The 16,237-nt window shown below is 37.1% G+C and overlaps 2 protein-coding genes across 2 annotated transcripts; both read left to right on the top strand.

Moving 5' to 3' along the window:
* Window positions 1-1,543: 1,543 nt before the first annotated feature.
* LOC131969199 (mitochondrial intermembrane space import and assembly protein 40-B-like) lies at window positions 1,544-4,994 on the top strand. The gene is made up of 3 exons (XM_059330376.1): window positions 1,544-1,751; window positions 3,170-3,268; window positions 3,344-4,994. The coding sequence occupies exons 1-3, from the start codon at window positions 1,730-1,732 to the stop codon at window positions 3,697-3,699; spliced, it is 477 nt and encodes a 158-aa protein (XP_059186359.1). The 5' UTR covers window positions 1,544-1,729; the 3' UTR covers window positions 3,700-4,994.
* Window positions 4,995-5,884: 890 nt separating this feature from the next.
* On the top strand, window positions 5,885-16,125 carry uroc1 (urocanate hydratase 1). Its single transcript, XM_059329374.1, has 19 exons — window positions 5,885-6,110; window positions 7,009-7,139; window positions 7,661-7,754; window positions 7,839-7,898; window positions 7,985-8,113; window positions 8,199-8,260; window positions 8,618-8,684; window positions 9,074-9,217; window positions 9,310-9,398; window positions 10,414-10,476; window positions 10,563-10,742; window positions 10,827-10,924; window positions 11,011-11,083; window positions 11,682-11,871; window positions 11,984-12,082; window positions 13,054-13,153; window positions 13,934-14,015; window positions 14,132-14,231; window positions 15,073-16,125. The coding sequence occupies exons 1-19, from the start codon at window positions 5,985-5,987 to the stop codon at window positions 15,211-15,213; spliced, it is 2,028 nt and encodes a 675-aa protein (XP_059185357.1). The 5' UTR covers window positions 5,885-5,984; the 3' UTR covers window positions 15,214-16,125.
* The last annotated feature ends 112 nt before the right edge of the window (window positions 16,126-16,237 follow it).

Genomic DNA, 16,237 nt, shown 5'->3' on the forward strand with positions numbered 1-16,237 from the left:
CACATATTATTACTTTAATCCTTATCTCCCGACCCTAAAATGAAAAAAACATATATACAATTCATTTTATAGTTCTATATTAAGATCTGAAAAGTGTTTGTTGCCGAGAACAATTTTCCTTCAGGAAATTACATTCCTCCTGTCTTGGTTGTCATCTCTTGTCAGAAAGTAATTTATTTTATAATACTACTACTACTAACTTTTAATAAATATGAAAATAATAATACATCTTTTTTGTATAACACCAAAGTGCTTTACAATGAGGGAATTACATGACATATACACGGTCCCCCATAAAGTTGTAAATAAATATTTTTTACCTCTTTCCATGAAAATGTGATGCATTCTCAACAAATAAGTGTATATCTTCTCAAACTTTATTAATCAATCCCTTCTAAACATATTACAATGAAAATGAAACCACAATTAACAGATGATTGTGTCTGAAAACACAATTATTCCAACTTCATGGGCGACAGTGTATACAGTCATGGAAAAAAATATTAGACCACCCTTGTTTTCTTTAATTTCTTGTTAATTTTAATGTCTGGTGCAACTAAAGGTACATTTGGACAATATAATGATAACAACAAAAATAGCCCATTTTCCATGGTTTTCTTGATAATGATTTTGGTTATTATCAAGAAAACCATGGACAATGGCGAGATATCAGCTCTTAAATTAAATACTTATGAGCTATTTTTGTTGTTATCATTATATTTGTCCAAACAAATGTACCTTTTTGTTGTACCAGACATTAAAATTAACAATACATTGAAGAAAAACAATGGTCTATTAACAGATAGTATGCCATAATTAATGTTTTAAAAAAACCCAACCTTAAACACCAAGAAATACAAAATAATAAAATCCAATGAGACAGTTAGAAGGACATTTTACGTATTAAAATGTCTAATTGTTTTAAAAATTAAAAATAATAATTAAAAAAAACCTTGCTTGTGTGAAACTACAAGCAGCATTTTGTGAACAAACTGTTAGACCATGGGTCTCAAACTTGTTTGCCTTTGTGATGATATTTTGTGGCCCCCACCTTGATATAAAAGTTTAATGTGAGTTTTATATGAATGGCACTTTACCGTGTTGTGTGTGGAAGTTCCCGTTAATTACTTTTTGGGGTAATTTTGTATATTTTTTGGGGGTAATTTTGTGGGGTTTTTTTTAATAAGTTTGTGTCTTTTTTGGTAATTCTGTGTCTTTTTGAAAGTAATTTAGTGTTTTTTTTTCAGTCATTTTGTGTCTTTTTTTGTCATTTTGTGTCTTTTTTGGTCATTTTGTGTCTTTTTTTTTTGTCATTTTGTGTCTTTTTAGTAATTTAGTTTTTTTCTGTCATTTTGTGTCTCTTTTTTTGTTGTTGTAATTTTGTGTCTTTTTTTGGTCATTTTGATACTGCCTCCAGCAGCCCCCAGGTAATTTGAGTTTGAGACCCCTGGTTTAGACTAATTTGCAGGTCATGTTCTGAACTGTAGCTGGCAGCAGTGCACCCCGGAGCTTCTTCACTACCGGAAACAGAAATTGAGAAGAAGAAGAAGAAGAAGAAGCCTGCATGCTGACGCAAAAAAGCAAGCGAGAGTTGTAAAACAAGCTAGCTGATGCTGGATTGAGACATTTCCCACCTTAATGTCTTGTGTTGTGTGTCAGTAAGAGTCGGAACCCTCAGAGCTGTTGCTGCAAATTAGAAAGGATTTTAATCTGTCCCCAGCGTGAAGAAATGAGCTCTGTCAGAGAAGAAGGTAACGTTAACCGCTGCTGAGCTAACAGGCTAACTTGAGGAAAATCTAACTCAGGAGTTGATTTTAGTCTGAATGAAAAATGTATGCTAGTGTTGAACCTAGTTCTCAAACTTTAATAGTAAGCCTCTTATTATGATGAGGATAAGAACTGTTGTATTCGGCTACATTATCAGTGAGCATGTGTGTTAGCTAACCATCACAGTTTAACCTTGAGAGACATCAGCAGCACAGAGTCAACAGAGTCATGTCCACTGAATGACTTCAGATATTCCCTTCAGTCCAGTCACTGAGTGGTTGTCTTTGTCAGCACCATAAGTCATTTTTTCATTCAGTCCACAAAACGTTTTCATGTTCAGACTTGAGATGTTTTTCAAATAGATCACAGCCAAAGCATTTTCATGTTTTATTCCTTCCCTGTTCCTGCTTTTTATATTTTGTGTTGTGCCATTAACCTTTTCATGATCTGTTGGCCTATCTATTGTATTTTTGATAGGTCGTTTAGCCTTGAAAAGGGTCAGAAAATTGTAAAATGTTCTGTCCAAAAACATATAAACAAGTGATTACATGTGTGCCTGTAGATACGATGAGAGAGACGATGTGTAAAACATAATGCATCAAAACTGTTTTTTGTTTTTTTTTAAATCCCAGTTTACGGTATACAGTGTTTCTTGTCTTTGTACTGTTTTCAATTGAATATAGGTCGTAACGGATTTTCGCATCATTGCATTCAGTTTTGATTACGTTTTTGCTGAGGAGTAAAGCCTGAGAATGTTGAGAAGTCAGATAAAAATGTAGTGGCTGATAGTGTTTTTTAAAAAAGGGAGATAGATTGTGCTTTTCCGTATTTTTGTCATATATATAATGTTACAATATCCGATGCTGTAAACGTAAGTGAAAGTAATCTCTGAGACCAAACTTCAGATTTCCAACTGTCCTGAACGCTCCGTTTCCAACAGTATTTCTGCTCTCTGCTGACGTCAGCTCGTAATGGATTTCTATATATGGTCATCAGCTCCAGGCACATTACTGCAGTGTTTACATTACAAAAGCTGCTACATGTAGCTACAGGCTACATCAGGAAACCTGTAATACAATAAGATAAGATAAGATAGAGCTTTATTTATCCCGAAATTTATGCTCCAAAATTACAATTACAAAAACAATCACAATATGGGATAATATAAGAAAAATCAATTAACAAAATAGGAAAAAAATATAATATATAATGTACATAGAAATATAACAATAAATAAAAATAAAGTGTCAAGGATTAAAGTGCAGATGACATGAGAAGATGTTATTTGCCCTGTTATTACTTTGTTAATGTTAGGTTAAGTAGAGGCTGTAGATGGTATTTATTCCACAGTACTTATTACTAATGATTTGTTTGTGTTGTCGTTTCACTTGTCCAACAAAAGGTAAAGACCGAATCATCTTTGTCTCCAAAGAGGATCATGCAACACCCAGCAGTGCTGAGCTGGTAGAGGAAGATCCTGATGACCCATATGAGGAGCGAGGTGAGGCTCGGGTTTAGTTTGTAAAAGGCAAAATTATTACCTGCATACAAACATAAACCCCTTTTCTCCTCCTAGGTCTCATTCTACCCAGTGGGGAGATCAACTGGAACTGCCCATGTCTGGGTGGGATGGCCAGTGGACCCTGTGGGACTGAATTTAAGGACGCCTTCTCCTGTTTCCACTACAGTAAAGAGGAGGTGAAGGGTTCTGAATGCATGGAGCAGTTCGTGGCCATGCAGGAGTGTATGCAGCGTTACCCGGAGCTCTACCCACAGGAAGATGACAAGGTCCAAGAAAAACAATCATCAGAAACTGATCAGACTTCACAAGACTCTGCATCTGCAGGAACATCAGGTGCAAACTCGACATCTGCCACAGAGCGAGACTCTGATGGCACACAACCCAACACAGAGGACTCACCGACAACATGAGCCACAAGGCTGAAATCACATTTAGGCATCACATTAATTACATCAACAACATGTGTTTGTTTTTTTACATTTCACGTTCAGTCTTTTATTATTTAAAGAAGGAATTCCTTTGGGGAGATATTAAAAATGTTAATTTTGCTGTCAAAAGCTTAGGGGCTGAGTTTCATTTACAGATTTTCAGATTGCAGGCTGAACCAGAGACATAGTTAACCAACCTGCATCGTAACTTGCAAGTAATTTGCAGAGAGATGTAGTTGGCATTGAAAAGTAAAGTATACGCCAGCATCTGAACTCATGGAAGTGATATCTGTACGGAGTTAACATGCTTTTAAATTTGCTACAGCTGACTTAGCCTGTAAACTGACGGTAGCAGTGCACCTGTTGAATGTTTGTTAAGCTGCTCTTTTTTATCCTCTCCCACTTCAAACTTCCCTGTGAAGTTGAAGTGGGAGAGCCCCGAGCCCTCACGACTCCCTGAGTGTGGAGATTGAGAGTGAGCCATGTTCTCTATGGAGAGAGAGAGAGAGCTAAACATGTTCCAACAATAACCAGGGATGACACCAAGAACAGAAAAATGTAATAATATATATAATATAGAAATTAAATCTATAAGATCTCCCTTTTGGTTTGTGATTTCTTTCTCAGAGGACATGTTGTTTACAAGACAGACAAAAAGTACAATATTTAATTTTAGTTGGACATTAAACTTTGTATTAATGAAGAAGTTCAGCCTGTGCTTCTGTCAAACTGTAATAATACAATCAGTGAAAAACCAGAAGTGGTTGAGTTTTTAAATTCAAGTTGTTTAATCCTGCCTTTGTGTTCAGGCAAAACAAGATTAAAGAATCTTAAATTCTTCTCAAGAGACTCTGGGACCATACTTATTATATATGATACACCTCAGTGTGTATTTTTTATTTGTATGTACACATGCTGTGATAACAAGGTCTGAAACTGTGTGAGATTATAGTAAAAATCAAGTTTTACATCTTTCATTTCTGTTCTCTCATTGCATTTAACATGTACATTATGTGATATACAAAGTTTATATTTGACTCAAAGTTTATATTAATGATTCTGCAGACTGAGTTGGTAAAGTTACAGAGGTATAAAGAATGAACTGAAGAATACCTTCCACTTTGTACTGTTGTCATCTGTCCTATAGGACTGCATTTCTTCTGCTAATGTATGACCAGACTTGAACCCTTTACCTCAGCTGAACTTGTGGTCAATACAGGGCTAACTGAAGAGATTATTGTTGAAAGTTTTATAATAAATAAATAAATGTTTATAATATTGGTTCTTGTGTGATATTATTGTGTAGCCCTTCCAGCCTGATTTTAGAATACAGGTGCATCTCAATAAATTAAAATATCATAGAAAAGTTTGTCAGTAATTCAATTCAAAAAGTGAAAAAAAAACACATATAGATCTATTGCACAGAATGAAACATTTCATGTCTTAATTCATTTAATTTCTTCTAATTATAATGATAATGGCTTACATTATATAAAGACCTAACATTCAGAGTCTCCAAAAAAAATTGAATATTACAAAAGACCAATTGTAAAAAGTATGTTTAATATGGAAATGTTGGCCTCTGAAAAGTATGTCCATCTATATGCACTCTATACTTGGTTGGGGCTATTTGACTTGAACTACTGGAAATGCACTTTTCCATGATATTCTAATTTATTGAGATGCACCTGTAATTACCTTTTATATTGTAAGTTTACACTGTTAAAAGGAGCAGCGAAGCAGCGGGCATCTCTGAGCTGACTATAAGCAAGTTACACAAGCACAATTTTCTATATCCATTGCTGTTATTTTGTTTGTCTTGAGCGTGCACCCACTTGACCTCATCAAAAGTATTATACTGAGCTGTAAATGTGACTTTTTACGTGGGACTTGATTAGTTAAAGATCAGTGTATCTGCAGGAAAAACATGATTCTACTTAATAGTTGTTGATTCGTCCAAAGTTTCTGTCATGCAGAGTTACATGTCGCAGCATCAGGGGTCAGAGGTCAGTGGCTGTGTTTGTCTACTGAAGCATGCACCACTTTCATCTCCCTCAGGGATCAATAATTACCAAACACTCTTTTCTAACCGTGGTTTACCATTGGTGGACTGTAAAGGGTAAAAGACCAAAAAGCCAATGAGGCAATACGCTGAAGAGTGATCACCCTCTAATCTCTCTCACTCCACAGAGGAACATCTGCAGTGAGGGCGAGAGCTGCCTTCAGTCTCCGTCTTCTCAAGTGTGTGACAGGAAATTCTTAACAGGATGTCTTCTTTAAAGGAGATCTGCAGCGGTTTACCTCTGGACCCTTTGCCCTCCAACCGGGGAAGAGACTCCAATGTGCCGCACGCACCTACCCGAACCCCGAACCTGACAGCAGAGGAGGAGCGGGTGAGTCAATATGAAAATGATTTCTGTGCATTGCAAAGTTTTATGAATGTTGTCACTCAAGAGTTTATAAGTCCTGATACATTCAATGGCATTTAGAGCCCTTCAGTTTAACTGACAGAATAAATAATGGCATCATGCCATTTTATGCACACCAATCATTAATATCCTTAGCTAGACCTGTGCTTTTTCACTATAACAAGTAAAAATACTTTCTGTGAAAACATAAACTCCATAATGAAGATGTCATATATTTACTGTTATGGAAAGCACCGTACATGGAGCCACTTGGCTGCAGTCAAAACTGTCCATCTAATGGAAAACAGTAGACTACTTTTAGACATGATGAAGCAATGTGAGAATGAGCTAAAGGAAGTCAAATGATGTCAGACAGTTTCTTTACTAAAAATGTGTCAGATATGGAAGCACAATTGAATTTTGCAGTGCTGTGTACTCTGACTCATTGCATCACCACTGTGGTCTCGTGGGCCGTCCTAAAAAATTGATTATTTTCTAAGGATCTCGACTGATTGCCTAAACTCAGAGCAAAGGCTTCAGTCAATGATTAAAAGAGACAGTGAGAGCTCTGCCTGTTACCCGAAAGTGTAAAGATCTACTCATCCATCTGACCAGGACAGAACATCAGTCAATCACCTGAAACAACTATTGTGTTTCTGCACGTCTGCAGAGACGTCCTGGCATACAAATCATATTCTATAGACAAAATAAAAAGTTTGGCACAGATTACAAAAAATCCCATTGAGATCATTTTAATATATTTTTCAATGAAAATAAGAATAATGACACAAAAGTTATCAATAAAAAGAGTACTCAAAACAATAAAAAGTGGATATATTTCCTAATGGTTCACTAACCTGCTGTAAATGCCTCCTCCCTCTAGTTGGCGCTGAGAAATGCACTGCGGTATTTCCCTCCTTCCCATCATGCAACACTTGCACCCGAGTTTGCTCAAGAGCTGCGGCAGTACGGGCACATCTACATGTACCGCTTCTGCCCCATATTACGAATGAGGTGAGGCAACTTTATTAATATTAGAGATTGGCATTAATTATTCATTTTTTGCACAAAAAATAAGAATAAAAATTATAATCCTTTTTAATGTGGCTATTAAAGGGGACGTATTATGCAAGTTTTCAGGTTCATACTTGTATTTTGGGTTTCTACTGGAACATGTCTACAGACTTTGATATTTAAAAGTGCATTACTTTTCTCAAACAGTTGATATGAATACACATGTATTCTCACTCTGCCTAAAAGGCTATGTTTTAGCACCTGTCTCTTTAAGCCCTCCTCTTGCCAAAAGAGTCTGCTCTGATTGGCTCGCTAGAAAAATATGGCACCCCTTTGAATTAACTGGCTGGGTTATCTCATTTCACAGTTTGTGGGTTGGTAGGCACCCCAGAATTCCAAAAGTAGGTGCAAAAGCACTGAAAAAGCGATTTTATCATAATACATCCCCTATAAATGGTAAAGATGACAGTTTTACTTTGCTTTTCCCCTCCAGTGATGTGAGTTTCCTTCTGTCTCCTCAGAGCTTACCCAATCAATCAGTACCCATGCCGCACACGTCAGGCTGCCTCCATAATGCTGATGATCATGAACAACCTGGACCCAGCAGTTGCTCAGGTGAGCCTCTAACACAGTGACTAGGTATGTGAAGTTGTGTAATTTATCGTCTCAATGACGGCTTCATTTGTCGTTATCCTTCAGTTCCCGCAGGAGCTTGTCACCTACGGAGGGAACGGACAGGTGTTCAGTAACTGGGCCCAGGTAAGCCCTGAGTTAGTGTTCATCCAGTGGATTTGGTAAGAGTCTAAATGGGTAAATATTAATGACTTGTGTGTGTCTGGGTGCAGTTCCGCCTAGTGATGCATTACCTGAGCGAGATGACAGAGGAACAGACTCTGGTCATGTACAGCGGTCATCCCATGGGCCTGTTCCCCAGCCTGCCTTCATCGCCTCGTGCCGTCATCACTAACGGCATGGTAACAGCCCGACACACATCTGACTTAATGAACTTTCTGCCCACACATGTATTCCTGTGTACTGACACTCTTTTGCGTCACTCAGGTTATTCCAAATTACTCCTCCAGGACGCAGTACGAAAAGATGTTTGCCCTCGGTGTGTCAATGTAAGTTCTGTAAGGTGCTTTTCATACTGTGATTTCTTATCAGGAAGAAAATTTGCTGTATTTAAGGGATAGTTCCGATTTTTTAAAGTGGGGTTGTATGAGGTATTTAGTCATAGTCAGTGTAATATCTAAAGTAGATGGTGGTCGGCATGCTCCAGTTTGTAGAAGCAAGCAGGACAACTGTAACAGACGCTAAGCAATGTCGTGTTGTGGACGGGGGCAGGAGCAAAACATATTTTCTAATTATATGCTATATTTAAAATATTTTAATCACTTAATCTTGCTGCAGCCCTGTTTATGTTTATGTGGGTGCAGGTGTCTTGATGTGATCTGTATTGTTTGTTTCATCGTTTTCAGGTACGGTCAGATGACAGCAGGCAGCTACTGCTACATTGGACCTCAAGGGATTGTTCATGGAACTATGGTTTGTATTTTTTTTTTGTGCACACACCAATCCTGAAAAAAGTATGGATTACTTTTAATCTGTGGTTTCCAACCTGAGGTCCAGGACCCTGAAAGAGGTCATAAATGAAATAAAATGAGTCAAAAGATGTAAAAAAAATAAATACTTCTGCACAAAATTATACTGATTTTTCAGACTTTTCTCTAGCCTTTTATTATTTATTGTAAAATACTGGATAGTTCCAACTTTGAATACCTCTAAAATGATTTTAATTAAACATTATGAGCAAGGAAAATCAACGTCACATGTCAAAAAAAGTTGGGATCCACTGTCTGAAATCATACCTTTTATTGTTTCTTCTATGTTGTAGTCCCTCTTTTTTATCCGTTCCCTTGTGTTTTTCCGTGTAGCTGACTGTGCTGAATGCCGGCCGGAGATACCTGGGCTCTGGTGACTTGAGTGGGCGTGTCTTTGTGACCTCTGGCCTGGGCGGCATGAGTGGAGCTCAGGCTAAAGCTGCCGTGATTGCTGGTTGTATTGGTGTGATTGCGGAGGTCAGCTGATGTTTTGTCCTTTTCCTGTTAATACTCTCTACCCTGCGGTCTCAGTGAGAATGAAGGTAGTCCTGCTTTTGATTTCTCTGTAGGTGGATGAGGCTCCTCTCAGAAAGAGACATGAGCAGGGCTGGCTGATGGAGGTCACCAGCAGCATTGAGTACTGCATTAATCGTATCAGGTAAGAAAGAGAAAAAGTGTGTGTGTGTGTGTGTGTGTGTGTGTGTGTGTGTGTGTGTGTTATCAGTTCAAGTCCAGACTTGCAGTACTTTCAATATTAATTTGCTCCCCAGTTAGCTGAAAAAAAATCCTATGTTGGCGGAGAATGTATTCACATAATTTGTTTATGTAAGAGTAGTGATGGCGCACTCAATGATGAGTAAAAGTGCATTTGTATTGTTAGCTTAAGTTAAAGTAGCAGTAGTAAAGTGGCCACTGTTTCAGAATTTTAAAGGAATAGTTATAAACATTTTGAGGAGATATTAATGAGGACTGCAATATTAATATTTTGTTTCTTTACAGTAAATGTGAAGCTACAGCCAACAGCTGGTCAGCTTAGCTTGGCATACAAACTAGAAACAGAAAGGAAACAGTTGGACTTGTTCTGTCTCAAAGTAAATAAATCTGCCTATCAGCACATTTAAAGGTCATCAATTACAAAGTTACATCTTATTTGTTTAATCCAGGGATTCTCATAGCATGGTCTCTTTGGCTCTTTGCAATGCGACCCTGAAAAGTTTTTAGAAGGGTATATGATTGTTAAGTGCAGTATTGCCTGCATGTATTCTATGATTAGGCATTCATGAATCATTAATTATTCACACTGTTCACTAACAGTTTCCTTTCCACAAACTATTTAATTGGATTTTTATATTCAAGTCCCAGACTAAGTCTAGTGTTGATTTCTTTAAATGCTTTTTATTATCATTATTATTTTATTTATTATTTATTATCATAGACTGTATAAAATAGTTTATTATATATAGTATTGTATGTTTATAATTGTATATTATTTTAAATCACGTATTATTCAGCCCACTTGAATACTTTAAATTCAACTACTGCCTCCTTGTTTTATGTTAAGCATGTTGACACTGTGCTCCACAGAAGAGACTGTAAAATATATTTTATATCTGTTCTTGTCAGCTGTAAGATACAGTAATTCTACAGTAATTCTGTTATTTTGTGTTTTTCAGAGAGGCGAAGAGCTCCAGGACTCCCCTCAGTATGGGTTACCATGGAAATATTGTAGACTTGTGGTGAGTGAGAGAAGAAAACTTTCTGCTGCCTCACTGCAGCGACAAACTCTTCACATCTCTGTTAACTTTTTAAACTCTCACACCAGGGAGAGGCTGCTACTGGAGCACGAGAGGACCGGTGAGCTCCTGGTGGATCTGGGCTCAGACCAGACTTCCCTTCACAACCCATTTAACGGAGGCTACTACCCGGTCCAGCTCAGCTTCCGCCAGGCGAATCAGCTCATGGCGACTGATTCTAACCGCTTCAAAACCATGGTCCAAGAGAGGTAACATTAGTCACACAGATGTACTTTTCTATGGTTTACTGCAATATGTTAATCAGAAATGACATGTTTTGCATGCCAACGCAGTCTCCGCAGACACATTAAAGCCATCAACAAGCTGTCTGATGCTGGTATGTTCTTCTGGGACTATGGCAATGCGTTTCTCCTGGAGGCGCAGAGAGCTGGTCAGTAATTTAACACTCACACACTCAGCATACATCATCATTATCATTCAGACCAATAGAGAGGTTTGTGTTTCCTGTTTTTATAGGAGCGGAGGTGGAAAAGGTTGGCGGAGGAGCAACAGAATTCCGTTACCCTTCTTATGTCCAGCACATTATGGGGTGAGACTTTTTGTTATTTATTACCTCTGGCTTGAAAGTCATGTTCTTGGCTCAGTTTGTATGTCTCTTTGGCAGCAGGATTACAGAAAAAACTACTGGGCCCGAAGTGTGTAGCACGAGCCAAGGAAGAACCCATTAAAGTTTGGAGCACATCTGAATTACAGGATGGATTCACAAATTACTTTTCACTTCAGTTATCGTTGTGAGATCGGGCATTTGTGCTGCATTCATGGGGTTTTGGTATAATTTCCTACAAGTTTCAAGGCTTACCTGATGCGTCTCCTTTGCTCTTTCTTGTCATGCAGATACTGGAAACAGCTTAACGTGTTCTTTAAAAGCAATAAAATACAACACATGTTTTTAGCATCCATGTTATTTTTCCACATAATGACCTAGAAGCTCATTAACACACTCAAGTCGCATGAACGACTCAGGAAACAGATAAAAGTCAGGAAATGTGACGGGTCAATCTAGCAATCATCCTGCATTAAAACTGTTAAAAATGTCTGGTCTGTCTAGACAAAGACAGACCAGTAAACTCATCTTTTCTTCTCAAAATTAACACTGTATGATCTCTCTCCTTCTGTCTTTGCCACAGGGACATTTTCTCTTTGGGCTTCGGCCCTTTTCGCTGGGTGTGCACATCTGGAGACCCCCAAGATCTCGCTGTGACCGACGATATAGCTGCTACCGTTCTGGAGGAAATTAGTTCAAACGTGACTGATCGCATTAAACAGCAATACGATGATAACATCCGCTGGATCAGAGAGGCTGGAAAACACAAAATGGTGAGTTACTTTGAGGGGAAAACCAATGTCATTTATCAATGAAAATCTGATGAAACAATAAGATGCTGCAGTAATCTGATTGCTTCTGTGTATTGTGTATTGTATTGTTCAGGTTGTGGGATCCCAAGCCAGAATCCTGTACTCTGACCAGAAAGGAAGAGTCTGCATTGCTTTGGCTATCAACCAGGCTATCGCTGATGGAAGAGTTTCAGTAAGGAAGATGAAAAATTTTACTCCGTATATCATTCTTCTCTTAGATGTATTATTGGTGATGTTTTGAACACTCATCACTGTTTCTTATATGATAAAGTGGGCTGGCCTTCTCTGGCAAACAGGCGAAAGAAACATTGGTACCTATTTATCTTTAAGACCAGTCACTACCTAACAAGATTACTTGATTGGAATTATGAACACTACTTGATCGTTCAAACGATTATTTTACTCTCTCATTTCCCCGCTGAACTTTTGTTTTAATGCCCTGCGACCTGGAATAATCTTCAACTCATGCTGAGGATCAATACGGCCATAACTTTTTGTCAATTTCGTAGCGTTATTGCAGACCTGCCTGCAACAGTCTGCAACCATTTTTAGCGCACTTTAGGTCATTTTAAAAGCATTTTTACTTAGTTTTTTTACTTTGTCTGTTATCTGTTTTTTGAATTTGTATTTCTTTACTGTTGGTAAATTTACTCATCGTCACTGTAAATGATGGAAACCTCAGTGCCTTCCGAGTTTAAATAAAGTGTTTAATACTGCTAGGGTTGTCACGATACTAAAATTTTCAACTTGATAGCGATACTCAGGAAAATATTCGATACTCGATACTATTTTCGATACCACAAAGATAAAAACAAAGACCCCAAAATTTAACAGAAATATTTTTATTAACAAGAAACATGCAACATGTAAAAATTAACAGAACCACAGGTTAAATATTAAAATATTATATATATATATATTAAATATATTAAAAAAAACAGTTGTGCAAAAAGAAACTGCAACTATGATAACAAGCTTCAGATACTCGATACTTTTGAAAATGAGTATTGTATCCGGATACAATGTTTTAGTATCGATACTTATTTGAGTATCGATACTTTTGACAACCCTAAATACTGCGGTCTGCATGATATCATGTTTTTACTGGATTCTCAACAGTGTCTTTTTGTTTCTGTTGCTCAGGCTCCTGTTGTTATCAGCAGAGACCATCATGATGTCAGCGGCACAGACAGCCCCTTCAGAGAAACCTCCAATGTGTACGATGGATCTGCCTTCTGTGCAGGTATGAAACCAACTGCTCAGATGGCACACAGGACAAAAACACTGTAAAGTTCTACTTGCATGATTAAATTCATGCCTAGTTCTGTGGATGATGATGTCAATGAAGCTTAATTTGAAAGAACACACACTGCAGACATTGTGACAGATGGTCAAACATACAGGATCAGTCCACACAGAATCTGTTTACAGTTACAAAATACACATATATAAATGTGTAGTATTTTTATTTTTATTTATTTTATTCCTTTCATGAAGGTGGACAACAAAATGTGTACAGAGACACACTCTACACCTTCATGATTAGAAAGGAGCAGCAAGAAGAAAACATTTCTTATATTTGTCTGGCCCCTTCTTGAACAATAAAATAAAAAAAGATGGTCTGACAACACATACAATTGATTTTCAGTAGCCTACACCAACAAAACTTTGATTATAACAAAACACTTAAAACAACAAAAAACAAACAAAAACCCATACAAGTACATGTTATCATGTCAAAACCAAAGACCAAAAAACAACTGATCATAAACAATCAGTTTAAGATTCTAGAACATATTGAAAAAAATGTCTGCTTTTTTTTACATTTTTTAAAATCTATTAATATCTGTACAACCTTTTAAATCCTGTAGTTGGGAATTCCATATTTTTACACCAACAACCGAAACACACATTTGTTTTAAAGTAGTCCAAGCAACTTGGTGTTTAACATCAAATCTTCTTCTATGTAAACCAGTAGCACTGCAGGAATCATTTTTAAAAAGAGCGTGTCTCTCTCTTACAGACATGGCGGTCCAGAATTTTGTTGGTGATGCATTCAGGGGCGCTACATGGGTCGCCCTGCACAACGGTGGTGGTGTTGGCTGGTAAGGATGGCTGGTTGTCCAATAAACAGTAATCTGTGTGAGAGGTTTACATACATCAATACTTATCTGTCACCATGTCAGTGTGTTTTAGGTTTTATCTCTTATCTCACCTGTAGGGGCGAGGTGATGAACGGAGGGTTCGGTTTGCTGTTGGACGGATCGGAGGAAGCAGCAAAACGCGCCAGACTGATGCTCAACTGGGATGTCTCCAACGGGGTGAGATTGTCGAGAAGACTGGGGATTAATCATTTCACTTTCAATTATGATTTTAACTTTAAACAAAACAAGATCATCAAGATAAAAATGTGTTCTGCCTTTTTCCATTTCAAAACACTTTGCTTGTTCTCTCATGTTATGAATCCAGTGAGTCAGTCAGTTAGTGACTGGAATATATGAATATAGTTGACCAAAATTTTTAATTAATTTATTAGATGTATTTATTTTTATTTATTATATATGAAATACTTATGTCAAGTAGTCTTAGTATATGGTTGCCCATTAAGTTGGAATAATTTTGTTTTCAGACAAATATTAGTATTAATTGTGGTTTCATTTTCATTGTGATGTTTGGAAGAGATTGATTAATAAAATATATACAATTTATCTGTCAATAATAAATCACATTGTCACAATTGTTTAATGTAAAGATGTAAAAAATATTTTGATTTTATTCCAACTTTATGGATGACTGTGTAGGTTGTGAAAGTGCACTTACTTTAAAAAAAAATCTATTTAAATGTAGTATTTTATATATAAAAAAAAATTATACATATTTATATGTTATTTGTAATTTATTTATCTCATCATTCTATAATTTTGTATTTTTTTCTGTTTAATTAATTTTGAACCCTGTTTAAAATAAATGTGTTTTTGTAAAAGTTTAATAATTGCATTGTCTTTCAAATCAATGAGTAATTGTTTTAAATAATTCTGATATTAATATTGATTATTTCTGCCATAATCTGACAGCAGTCCTAGTAGAGAGAGGAGCAGCGTGATAGATTCCAGCCTCATTTATAGTTTTAAATGTGCTCTGATGTGTTTGTGTGTGCTGCAGGTGGCTCGTCGCTGCTGGTCTGGAAACTCAAACGCCTATGACACCATCCAGCACACCATGGAGGAGAACATGCAGCTACGAGTCACCATGCCCTTTCCTGTGCAGGATGAGCAGGTGCTGGACCGGGCCCTGCAGGGCTAGCAGACGTCTTAGCACAGGTTAACAGCCAATCACATGCAGCCACAATCCTTTCAGGAGAGTCTGAGTCAGGCCTTATCCAGCTGTTGAAATGATTCACTGCAGACAGTCAGTAAGGAATAAGCAATGTTGTAACATACAGGGTTCATACGGGTGCTTGAAATCCTTGAAAATGCTTGAATTTTAATGTTGAATTTCAAGGTTTGAAAAGTGCTTGGATTTTGGATTAAGTGCTTGTAAATGCTTGAAATTCTTAATGTATTTCTCTTGCAACCTGACTATAGATAACCGCATTTTCAATGGAAAAAAATATATAAACTGAATAGCCAATAGCCTATCTGAAATGAAGACCGCTCCGCCTGGGTCTTGACTGCGTTTTCTTGTTTCTGAGATGTTTCTTGTTTCTCTACCCTGTATCTTCTTACTGAAGGGAGTTTTTCAAATTCATAGTGGATATGAGGGCTCCTGAAGTCGGCCTATTTGTGGGTCGTGTTTAGTTCCACCAGCTGCTGATTGATGATTTTTGTGAGCTTACTTTTGCTCCTAGCCCCTAGATTCCCATACCAGTATGTTTTATGAGATTGGCAAACTACTTTTAGTTGTTAAAAGTGTAATACCATTGCTGGTGATATGGTTAAGTGAAATTACCCATTTTAGTATTTAGTACTCATCTAAAACATGCCATTTACAACTGTTGAAAGGTACTGGAAAAGTTTGAAAATGGACCTTGAAAGTGCTTGAATTTGACCACTGAAAAAGTGTACGAACCCTGTACATAAATTGTTTGCCATGAATACACAGAACGCAAAGTTGGCCAAAACATTGTGATAGGCTGTTTTAATAATTTAATCTGCAAGAATATATTCTTTATTTCTTTGTGCTGAAAATTAAACTACTATTATGTCTAAATGATGATGCGTATGAGAGTCATTTGTATGTCAGTAATCTCCAAAAATAATTTGTGTCAATGTCAGTCTGGTAAGTGACAGAGAAGTGTAGTTATTGTTCAATTGAAATTGTGAAATTA

The sequence above is a fragment of the Centropristis striata genome, chromosome 3 (assembly GCF_030273125.1).
Source record: "Centropristis striata isolate RG_2023a ecotype Rhode Island chromosome 3, C.striata_1.0, whole genome shotgun sequence".
Classification (NCBI taxonomy): Eukaryota; Metazoa; Chordata; class Actinopteri; order Perciformes; family Serranidae; genus Centropristis; species Centropristis striata.